Genomic DNA, 12,794 nt, shown 5'->3' on the forward strand with positions numbered 1-12,794 from the left:
GTCAGTAATCTGTAAACCAAGAATACTGTAAGTTTGTTTCTAGTTTCACTAGTTTTTGTGCCAGAACAGTTATAGCACTGTACATAAAATAATAATGTCTATGGCAAAAGTTTATTATTTATATTCTGCAAAACACTTATTCTAATGTTGCCCATTTATTATACTGACTTAAGATCAACCTGTGTCTGCTGTACACGATTTACATATTTTTAACAAGCAGTAAAACACTTTAAAATAAGCCATCCTTGAGCTTTGTGGCTATAGACATTGTGCAGAAATGAATCTTCATATTTCAGTGAGTCAGCTAAATTTTTTGTTCAGACATTGGTATGGAAATTCCCAAAAAAACGTTCATCAGAAACATTCTTTCTTGCCATCATTGAGTCAACTAGTTTTGTTTCAAAGCCCTTAAAATATCATTCAGAATGGTATTTGAATGGAACCCCAGAATTATTAAACAGGTTTCATTACAATAAGTACAATTTTTTTTAAATTTCACAGATAGAAATCAATTTGTTTAAAAAAAATTTCCATTGCTCCTTCAAGTTTTCTCATCACTAAAAAACTAACAGAGTTTACCCTACTAATCATTAGAAAATGTAACAAACATTTTGAATTATAAAAATGTTAAATAAAATTTTACCAGTGCATGGCCAGCTCACGTTCTAATATTACTGAAGCATGGCAGGCATGGCCAACAGTAAGGCTCAGTTCACATCTAAGGCGGATCCATCTCTCAGCAGGGGTCCGATGTATCCTGGTTCACTGTTTCAGGTGCGATTTCAGCCGCACCAAACCTGCTGAGGAGATATGTGAACCGGCTCCATAGAGAGCCGGTCAAAATCTCCTGCTATTGCGAATTGGATGTGGGATCAATTCGCAATGGTGTGAACCCAGCCTAAAGCTGGCCATAAACAAATACTTTTTTTCCTCCATATCCACATCTAACAGCATTGCATTTCTGGTGCCCTAATACTTGATTTGCACATCCCTGTTTTGGTTAAGATCAAACCAAGTAGTAAAGAAAGGAAAAAAATATAACAACCTTGAAGTTGTCATCTTTAAGGACACGTTGACAAAGGCAGCACCTATGTTTTTGTTAGATTGTATGCCTTTAAGGTTAACATGAGGAACAGGTCAAGTAAGAATCAGGATAAATGTTAGGATAGATCCATAGATAGCTGAGGGGTCATGGGTGTTTACAGTGAAATTTATGTTTGTTCTCAGCTTTGAATTTCTGCTCCAAAATGCACCGCAACGGGATTCAGCTGCTGAATACTGGCGTTTTACAGTAACTTGATTATGTCAAATATTTTGGTAACTAAGTGTAGATTGGTGACATTACAAATTAGGGATCACAAATGAATAAATTATAATACAGGGAAGTACTGTAAATATATTTTTATCTCTAGGGAAAGATTAAGTATATTAAAATGTCTTTCATAAGTAAACGGAATACCCACTCCCATAATGCAAACATTCTTGGCCATCCTCTGCCCTTACTAACCTGGCCACAATAGTACATTCTACAGATTGGCACTGCCAATATCTATTCCCTGTAACGCCACCCTTTTTTTAGTCCAGTAGAATCGCTTGCCCATACCCAAAGCTTATGCTATAAAAGGGCCAACCATACTTTCAGCATCCGTTCCTCCTAACAATCCCCAGTTCGGTGACCAGTAACCGAACTGCACACAACATGGGGACCTATAGGGGGCTACTATTATGTATAGGAGGCCTTCTAGTATTTCTTGCCTGTGTCCAGGCACAAGGTAAGTTGAAATTTGTAAATGGAAATGACCTATAATCTATTATTTTGTAATGCTTTAGCACCATTTATATACTATAATTGTCACATTAATTAGCTTTTGACTGATTTTTTTTTTTTAATTGAAGATAAATATAAATATTTGCAGGAAGGACATTTAAGGGGATATATATATATATATATATATATATATATATATATATATATATATATATATATATATACACACACATATGCACTAATAATTGTGATGAATAATGTTGTTCTTTCATACTTTGTGTGCTTTTTCCTAAAAAAAAGATTCTAGTAACAGCTGAACTGCATATTACAAACCATCTTCTAAAGCCAAATTGAACTCTATTTATTACTGTAATGCAGTCACTCTATATATATATATAAAATAATTATTATGCCTCCTATTTAAATGTTCATCTGCTAACTGCTGCAGCAAGGGTTGTGCTGACATCACTGGCATCACTAGGAGAGTCGCAGAAGCTTAACTTTCCAACAGGCACACCATATTCACTGCTTTAATAAACAGCTGTACTGAGGAAGAGATGATGATGTTGATTAGAGCAGTGTTCAGTGGGATGTGTTGGACCACAGATATCCAAATCTGTTATATGCTCCCAACATGGAGTTTTTTAAGCCTTGCTGCAGCAAAAATAGAGGCATATTTATTACTTTATATGCAGCCTGATTGCCATAGTACAATTCATTAATAAGGTTCAGTTGAGCTTTAATGTATTTGCACATTATAAATGTGCTTTATGGGGAAAAAAGTTACACTTGTCTGTTAACTATTTAGGGATAACCCTAAGACATTTCCTAGATAATGATATTATGGACAATTTACCTAGAAAAAGGGATGCCTGCAGTAGTGCACAATATATGATGGGGCTGGAGATCTAGTTTTATTTGATAGAGCAGTGGTCCACAAGCTTTTTTGTGTCACGAGCTACTTGTATTCATTAATCAATTATTCAAAGCAGTGCAAACAATGATAAACAGGGTGCAGTAGCCTGTATAGGCAATCGCATTTCAATTTACGGAAGTAAAATCAATTAGAAATGAGCACTCTTTAGGTACTGAAGTATAAGTCAGTATTCAGTCCAGGCAACTAACATTTTCAGAGGGAGATCAGCAATGACATTGTCTATATTTGTTTAAGGAGTGGTTTACCGTAACATTTTTTATAGTCTTTGAAAAAACATTTTTTATAGTCTTTGAAAAAGAAATTCACCAGGCATTGATTTACAATATCCAGTGTTAGTTGTAGAAGTTAGCAACTTATTTAAAATGTATTGTCTTTTGATCCAATAACCCAAACACCCACCTATCCACTGGAATTAGATATATATATATATATCCGCAATAAACTTCTTTGTGGAGCTGTGGAGCATTCCTCACAATCTTCTTCACAAGATGAGAAAAATTAGGCCATAGAGTAATTATGGAAAAGAAAACCTCTGCAGAGCTCTAATAAACAGATAGATACCCAAAAGACCCATTTACAGATAGCAGTTCAGTAAAGACAACTTTGCTAAAATGCAGTTTTTCTTACCTCCAGAATCCAAAATTATTGTATTCAGGCTGCAGTTTTAAGTCATAGTCGCATTTCTTATCATCATCTTCCTGATTCCCCCTTCTAGCAGACAAATATAAGACTAACATAGGCAAAAGCGAAAATGAGAAATGTGGCCAATGAATCTTGGCACACAAGTTTTGTCTTTGTGTGTACATTAATACAATGTACACTGAAATATCAGCACTGGGTGACAGGAAAAGCCCAATAATTACATTTTTGCCATTAGGCAAGCCAATTAAGAAATCTGGTTTTCTATATATTTTTCTAGTCAGATCTCTGGATTATTGTCACTAAAGAACATCAATTTCCTTCCTATATAAATATTGGCTGGATTAGCCACATATAAATATGCTTTTCCACGTATTAAATAAACCTGCAAGGGATTAGTATAAGCTAATAAAGAAGGATTTAGCTCATGCAAAGTTATTTTGCGTAAAACGCAAGCCAAAACCTTTTCTTTTTTTGTTGACAGGTTAGGGAAGAGTAAGAAGTGTTTCCCTGTTTTTATTCCTTGATTGTCCTGTGTCCTAGATAATCTCTTCAAAAGTGACGGAGACAGTAATGAAAACCCTTATACACATACACAAATACTGTACATACACATACACAGACATATACACACACAAAGCCCAAAGGAAATGTGGCACCACTTGCTGTTGCAAATAGTATTTATTTAAACATATCTATAAACAGAAAGAATTGTTTCACGTGTCCTTGCCCTTTTTCAAGCTCACTAGTTTTATTGTGGACCAAAGCTAATGTGTTTAGAATTCATTTTATTTTGTATGTGTAATAATAACAAATTTCCCATATACAGCTTATACTCGATAAACAGTGTAATGAAATATTATATTTCTGATTCAAAAAGCTAACTAAAATGCAATTTTTTCCAAATTTGTTCTAGCTTCTGCTAATCAACAAAAGAAACAGCTTGCAGGTAAGACTACCTTTTTAATGTAATAACAAGGGCAATACACAGAATATAACCCAATATTAATTATTGTCTTATATTAACTTCTGTACCTTTCTGATAACTGTACTTAGCTGTACTTATGTGGTATTAACATGTAAAGTGTTTAATTTATCTGGTGGAATTTGTTCACAATGTCAAAAAACATCAAAACTGCAACATCAGCATATTGATGTAAATGGGCCATCCTGCTCTTGTTTTTTCCACTGAAAAATTATTTACTAAAAGTAATGTTTCCCTATATTTCTCCAGCCCAGATGGGATCTGGCCAGAGGTCTTAGAATTTAAACGTTTTAAAGGTACAAAAGATAAAATGACATTCTAGCAGTATATCAAAATCAGCTTTTATGGCAAGCTCTGTAACTTTGCTATGTTTCGGGCCAGGTAACAACCCTTTCTCAAGACAGAGTCATAATTGGTCATTGTATGGCCAGAAACATTGTGATTTTACAGAGAGAGCTGTAAAAGCTTTTTTTTGATACACTGCTGGAACCTCGTTTTATTTCTTTACAAATAAAAGACCTCTGTGCAGAGTTTATCTTGGCTGACTGCATTGATGTCCGAGGGGCTGTATTATTGCACAGAGAACATATGATTGTAGGTGTGCAGTTCACAACTCGGATTCATGTTTAGTTCAATTCTCTAAATCTGTTTTTAATCTGTATATTATGAGTTATAACTAAAAGTAGGGTACTCTAACTAAAAGATTTGAATGAATCATTAGTACTTTTGGATTCAACCTACTTTATTTTATTTGTTTTAATGTTTCATTAGCTAAAGCTTGCACTTTTTCTGTCCCAAAAGACAGGTCTCCTTTCTTTTTTTTTTGTTTACAAAAGTTTTATTTGGAAGTTGTACAGAAATATAACATAAAATATATAGATGTCAACAGAGTATGTCACAATGTTACAGCGATGTTGTCATTAAAAAAGAGGATTTAGATATGCTTCTAGATCTAATTTCTAGGTACAGACATGAAACTATAGCCTTGTTACAATCATTGACAAGCAAACACAAGAGACATATATTAATCTGTAGACCAATAGGACCACTTGTTTTTGTGTATATGTATCGTATCGTTAAGTGTGTGGTATATCCATTCTACAATTTTGATAGATTCCATTCTGGACATGACTTGTTGCCAGTGTAAGTTGTCTGATTTCCAATTGAGAGCAATCATCCAGAGGATGGAGCTGCATAGAGAATGGATTAATCTGGAACATGGAGGGGGGACGTTTGGAACATTAGCAAATAATAAACATATTTGTGGTGAAGGTTTGATTTTTTGCTTAGATGAAGATTCGATTATTTCAAAGGCCCTACGCCATATTAGGGCTAGATGGGGGCATGACCAGAATATGTGTAAAAGAGTACCTGGGGCAGAACAGCCTCTGAAGCAATTTGGGGACACCGAGGGGTAGAATGAGTGTAGTTTCACTGGGGTTAAGTACCATCTTGAAAAAACTTTAATTGGGGTTTCTCTAAATGATATAGCTTTGTTACTCTTACGTAAGTTATCGGACATGGACGTCCAGTCTTCCACGCTGAATGCGATGCCCAAGTCCAACTCCCATTTAATCATCTGAGAGGACTTTTCTGGGACTCCAACACCGTTTAGGAAATTATAAAGTTTTGAAATTAACCCCCTATCTTTGGTAAGGGAGATGCAGATTTGCTCGAACACTGTGTTGGAGGGGGTCGTAGAGAGTGCAAAACACTCAGCATAGAATCTTTTAATCAGTTGAAAATGGTGAAGTTCTGAGGGAGGGAGGCCATGTGTAGATTGTAGGAAAGAGAATGGAGTGAAACTCCATTTTAGTTGTAGGGATCTGAGTGTAGTGAGATTTTTGTTAATCCAGATTAAGAAAAGACTTTCGTTATTATATGCATATGGGAATCTGGGGTCACCTAAGAAGGATGCTAAAGGTGGGGTGTTAGAAGAAAGTTTGAAGGTGTCCTTATGTTTGTTCCAGAGTTGGAGAAAATGGGCAACTATAATATTTAATTTGGAGAGTTTGCTGTATGATGTGGTGTTAGACCATAAAATACCTTGTAAGTATAGTGGTTTAATAGAGGCAGTTTCAAATTTCTTCCATGGGGTCTCGTGGGTAGGGGTGAACCATTGAGAGAGCTGGGTTAGTCTCGCAGCAAGGTAATATAACCATATGTTGGGAAGACCTAGACCTCCTGCAGATTGGGGTCTATGCATTAGTGTATAGCTGCATCTGGGCTTTTTACCTGCCCAAATAAATTTGTTGATATTTCTTTGGATAGAGAATATTTTGGATTTTGGGATGTTAATTGGAAGGGTACGAAAAAAGTATAAAATTTTAGGTAGGATAGTCATTTTGATGGCACATATTCTGCCTAGGAACGAGATATGAAATGATGACCAAGAGTTGAGGGTAGTGTTAATATTTGAAAAAAGGGGGATGTAGTTAGACTTATATAATTGGTTGTATGTAGGGGTAATAGAAACTCCAAGATACTTAAATGAATTAGAGCACCATATGAAAGGGAAATTACTCAGTAATAAATTTTTTGTGTTTTGAGGAAGATTAATTGACATGGCAGAACATTTATTCATATTTATTTTGAGGCCAGAGATGTCATGGAAAAGTTTCAGTTCTTTAAGGAGAGATGGAATAGAGGTGATAGGTTCAGTAAGGAATACAAGGGCATCATCCGCGTATAGACTGATTTTAAATTCGTTTTCCCCTTTAGTATATCCTTTAATATCATAGTTGTTTCTTATTTTGTGGGCTAATGGTTCAATAGCAAGGGCGAATAAAAGTGGGGAAAGGGGGCAGCCCTGTCTGGTCCCTCTACTGAGGGGGAAAAATTCTGAGTTATGACCTGGGATTCTAATTCTAGTCTGGGGATTATGGTAAAGAGCATTAAATCCCAGCAAAAATTTATCTGATATCCCAAATTTGGGTAGTAAATAATTAAGGTACGACCAGCTAACACTGTCAAACGCCTTATGAATATCCAGACTCAAGAGGCAAAGCTTCCGTGAAAAAAGATTCGCATCTTGAATAATGTTTGTGACCAATCTGACATTATCAACTATTTGTCTTCCAGGGATAAAACCTGTTTGGTCAATGTGAATTAGGTTTGTGATAACCTTTGCCAGTCTGTCTGCAAGTAATCTTCCAAAGATTTTAAGGTCATTGTTTAGAACTGATATAGGGCGGAAATTTTGGGGAAGTGAGTGATCTTTAAGTGGTTTGGGAATTAGAGACATGTTCGCTAGGAGCATCTCATTGGGGAATTGTCCACCGTTCAAAATGTGATTAAAAAGGTTAGTTAGGTGGGGGGTAAGGAGAGGGGCAAATTTTTTATAATATGAGGAAGAGAAACCGTCTGAGCCAGGTGCTGTGGAGGTTTTAAGAGATTTAATAATATTGGTTAGTTCTAGCTCTGAACAGGGGGCGTTCAATTGTTCGATCTGCTGTGGGGTGAGAGAGGGTAATCTGATGTCATCTAGCCACGATCTAGAGGATTGGTCTGTAGGGGGCTGAGGGCTTGAAAGAAGATCTTTATAAAAGGTGGAGAATATCTTAAGTATTTCTTGAGGGTGTGTGATCATATTTCCTTTGGAGTCTCTGAGTTTATATGTGTGTGGGGGTTTATGTTCTTGATTAAGTTTTTTGGCAAACATAGAGGAGGGAGAGTTACTATGTAATAAAAATTTAGCCTTAGAAAATCTTAATGATTTCTCTGTGTTTGCTGAAAGAATAGCATCTAAAGCTCTACGCTTGTCTTGAATTTGTTTGGTAATTTCTGATGAAGGGGTTATTTGTAATTTAAGGTATAGATCATTAAGTTCTTTGGTTAGGCATTTGATGTCTGTGAGTCTTTGTTTATTTCTATTTGCAGCGAGGCTAATTAAATGGCCTCTTAGGACTGCTTTGTGGGCAGCCCAAATCATAGTGGGAGAGATGTCATCGTTGACATTGTCAGAAAAATAATTCTCTATTTGTGTTGCGATGGTTTGTGTCAGTAAGGTATCTGTTAATATTGTATCATTAAGTCTCCAATTATATGGTGAGGGTTTAAGACCAATGTGTGAAGTTTCAAAAAGTGTAATGTCATGATCTGACCATGGGCTTGGGTGTATTGTAGCATTGGAGGAGTTAGCTAGTAGAATAGGAGTGCAGTAAATATAATCTAACCTGGCGTAGACGTCATGAGGGTGAGAGTAATGTGTGTAAACTTTTGCACCTATGTTATGCGCCCTCCAGGAATCAATTAGTTGAAATTTATTGAGGGATCTATTTAAAGATTTAGGGAAAGATTTGGTGGAAGGGGAAATTTTGCTTCTATCTAGTGCTGGGTGTGCTGCTAAATTAAAGTCCCCACCGACGATCAGATGGGGGGAGCTAAGTTTTTCCAAAGATTCAAAAAAGCTCCGGAAAAAAGATGAATGGGAGTCATTAGGTGCGTAAATTGATGCAATAGTAATCTCCTTGTTATTTATTTGGCCTTTTATAATGATGTAGCGACTATCTGGGTCTTTGTAGATATGATTTAAGTCAAAAATGATAGTGTTACGTATAAAGATAGCAACACCGCGGGTTTTATTGTGGAATGTTGTATAATAGAATTGATTATATGTTTTATCAAAATAATTTGGATGTCTAGTGCAAGAGAAATGAGTCTCTTGCAATAGGATAATATCTGCACCAATTCTCTTATAATGTTGAAAGGCCTTTTTCCTTTTGTGGGGTGTATTGAAACCATGGACATTATGAGATATTACTTTAAGCACCATTGGTAGTTAGTAGAAAGGTTAGCTTCTGAAAATAGATATTCTCAATTGCATATATTGGGGTAATCATGAAAATCATATAACCATAAGAGAGAAGGTTAAGGTTAAGCATTTGGGATAGAGGTGTCATCTTATACCATATATGTAGGAAAACTATGGTCAAGTGTGAATCACATCCAATAAATTAGTGTTTGCAGCGTATAAAAATATAACATTGGATCAATATATGAGAGTGTAAAGTATTACCGCAACTTCCATTTTTAACTCTATAAAATGTTTCGACCAAAAAAATTAGATCGATGAAAACTGTAATAAAAAATAACAAAAATAAAGGGACAGGAAATATCCTGTCACAACAAATTTCCTTTGAATCAGGAGGACAATTGTGTCCTGATCCCGCACACGCCATCCAGCGCACCACCCTCCAAATTAAGGGCGCAGCACTGAACCACATGGGCAGGCGGGGAGACAATCCAGCGACGACGGACTTAGCGGGCTATTTGAGAAACTGGAACAAAAACATTTAAATACCAACCAGAGGGGTAAATGTAACAGTAAGCAGGATACCCTCCATCTTTGTGGGTTGGAAAACAAGAAAGTTATATCTTATTCTTAACGGACCTTGGGAATATCAATCTAGAATATACCATCTCAAGTATATCCAAGAACTCATTATATCCACATATATACCTTTCCTAAAAAAAAAAAAAAAAAAAAAAAAAGGGGGGAGGGGGGGGGGGGGGGGGGCGAGTGGGGAGAGGGTGGAAGGGATGGATGGAGGGATGGAGGGGAGGGGGAGGGGGGGAATAGGAGAGGGGGATATGAGATATGATAGTGGATAGTTTATTCCTCCATTCGCTTTTTGAGGGTCTTAATGGAGAACAGGTAGCAGATGAGGGGGAAGTTCAAGTGACAATGCAATGATGAGCAGGATAGCGTTCAGAATGGTCTATTCAGCCGGGGATATGAAGATGAGAACCAAAAGTCAATCTTGAGAGGACATCCAAACTTATGGGCTTTGTGTGAAGAGGAGAAAACTTATAAAAGATGCGATTAAGTGGCTTGGTTTTGGAATGGTTGTCGCCATCTTCTCTGTTCTGCTGTGTTGCGTCTAGAGGATGGAGTTGACCATATAGGGGAGGGCCTTGGCGTAGTCGGGAATCTGTTTGGTGGTTCTGGGTCGAGTAGGCCCAATTTAACTAACAGTTCTTTGCCTTCAATTACGTTATACACAGTGTATGTAGAGCCATTATGTGGAATAGTAAGCTTAAAGGGGAATCCCCATCTGTATCTTATACGAGCTGTTTGTAAGACGTTTGTGACTTCCTTCATTCTGCGTCTTCTATCCAGAGTGGCTGGGGATATGTCAGGGTAGATTTGCAACCTATTGCCTTCAAAAGCCATGTTTGGAGTGGTTCTGGAAGCACGCATGATTTCCTCTTTAGTAAGAAAGTCCTTCATGCACATAATGATATCTCTAGGTGGTTTGTCAGGTGGTGGTTTGGGCCGTAGAGCTCTGTGTATACGGTCGCACATGAATGCTGATATTGGTTTGTCTGGGAGAAGACTATGGAAAATCTTGGAAACTGTTTGTATCAAATCAGTGACTGATTCCGGAACACCTCTCAGCCTGATGTTATGGCGTCTGTTCCTGTTATCCAAATCTTCCACCTGTGCTTGCATAAAGGCAAAACTATCAGCCAGGGATTCATAATCCTTTCTTAGATCATCATGAGCAAGAGAAAGTTCATCGTGCTTAGTTTCTAAAATGTCGGTGCGGCTTCCTATATTAGCTATTTCCTGGGATAGGGCCGTAGTAGCTTTATGTACCTCACTCTCTATTTTGTTGACCAGCTTATCAAATATTGCAGTAAGGCTGGCATCTAGGTCAGCTTTAGATAATGGGGTAGAGTACTCACTGTTCCCGTTGTTGAGAGAGTGGATGGGTAGGTTAGATAGCTGTTTCGTTGCGGCCGCGTGTGTGCTGGCTCCGGCGCCATTTTGGGACATCTTCCTGGCCTGTTTGCCTGCAGCGTTCAGGAGATAGTGGGTTAAGTGGTGTTGCGAGCGGCAAAAGTGTCCGGTTCTTCTTACCGGCATGCACGGAGGGTTCCCCGAGGGGTGTGGGGTGTTTTCGGCGGCGTGTCGTTTGTTTGGCTCTGGTTATTCAGCCCGCTCTGGCTGGGTCAGACGGAGCTGTAGCTACTCGCGTCCTTCCCGCATCGCGCCGCGCATGCGCCCCCGACAGGTCTCCTTTCTTAATGATAATTAAGTGCTGAAAAAAGTAAACACTGTCAAATTTCAAAATAATTTGTTATCATTGGCTTATTAAACTATACACTGCAGAATAATGGAATCAATACTCAAATTCTGAATATTAACTGCATGCAAAACCACAGTATATAGTCACTTCTGATAAAAGAGCCACTACCTGAAATGTGGTGCTCCTTTCCATTAAGCTTCAAGCAGCCAATGCTCAAACAATCACGCCGACAAGCATGCTGACAGGGGCCAGATACTGCAGGATTCCACCTTAAATGCAATAATAAACCATACCCATTCCCTTATACCAAATGCAGAAAATGTAGACTCTGTGTTCATTCTCAGGAATTTTAGCAGCATAATATATGATGATAATAGCTTTCACTCACTATCATTAAATCTATACTTTCCTTATGAACAACATCCTTCTTATGCTTGGGTGAGGGCAAGCTTCTACATTTCAATAGGAACTGTGCTATTAGCGGCAGCCACTCTGCAAAAATTTTACAAACCTGGTAATGATGTTACAAGTAGTAAAGAAAGTTGTTTCTTATCACTGAAAAAAGGGTAAAGGTTTAAAGATAATGCTGGGGCATGATCTAGAGGAAGATAGAGGGGTTTGGGGGGGTAAACTGGGGTAATCTGAAACCCACACCACAGTCATGTTGGTTGTGCAGATTGAAAGGCTACAGATTGTACATTGACACTGTATGGATTTGACTTCGGAACATTGTGACAGATAGGCCTTCCTTTAATTATACAATTCTGATTGCTTTTATCCCCTTTTATTAAGCCGCTACATATTCTTTCACGAGGCCAGCGCACTCTCTTGTGTGTTTATGTAAATTGGAATAATGACTGGATATACATTTTAATCGTTTTATTACATGCAAATATTGACTTAGTCATTATTTGCAAATAGATCTTGTGCTATTGTAATTACCTTTTTGGCTGGTCCACTATTTGCATTTTTCTGAATTAAACAAAGTCTCACTGGTACATTTGTTTGATTGAAGATAAAGTGTTATTGTATGTTAAAGCAGAACTACACTGCAATACATACCAAAACACTATTTAATTTATTTTTAATATTCAAACCAAACTCAACCATCCATCCTTGTTGCTGTGGTTTATTTTGCTGAGAAATCACTTTGAAAAACACCCCCTAGCATTTCTTACTGTGGCCATCTTGAGTAAGGACAAATGTTTTATGTAGCATTTACTTCTTGGAATCCATCATCCCTTAGCTCAGACACTGATGAGGTGGCACTGATTGGCACTGATGAGGTAGCACTGATGGGCACTGATGAGGAGGCACTAATATGCAGCACTGATGGACACTGATAGGTGGCACTGATATACAGCACTGATTGGCACCTATAGGTGGCACTGATGGGCACTGATTGATAGCACTTATGGGCATTGATAGGCG

At 37.5% G+C, this 12,794-nt stretch overlaps 1 protein-coding gene across 4 annotated transcripts in view; it reads left to right on the top strand.

Moving 5' to 3' along the window:
* Window positions 1–1,620: 1,620 nt before the first annotated feature.
* The window catches only part of LOC141112196 (uncharacterized), an 85,935-nt gene continuing 74,761 nt past the window's right edge, over window positions 1,621–12,794 (top strand). For all 4 annotated transcript variants that reach the window (XM_073604785.1, XM_073604787.1, XM_073604786.1 and 1 more), the window contains exons 1-2: window positions 1,621–1,772; window positions 4,261–4,293. In XM_073604785.1, coding sequence (XP_073460886.1) covers window positions 1,700–1,772; window positions 4,261–4,293 — 106 coding nt within the window. In that variant the 5' untranslated portion in view covers window positions 1,621–1,699. The remainder of the gene's footprint in view (window positions 1,773–4,260; window positions 4,294–12,794) is intronic.

The sequence above is a fragment of the Aquarana catesbeiana genome, linkage group LG11, assembly GCF_042186555.1.
Source record: "Aquarana catesbeiana isolate 2022-GZ linkage group LG11, ASM4218655v1, whole genome shotgun sequence".
Lineage (NCBI taxonomy): Eukaryota > Metazoa > Chordata > Amphibia > Anura > Ranidae > Aquarana > Aquarana catesbeiana.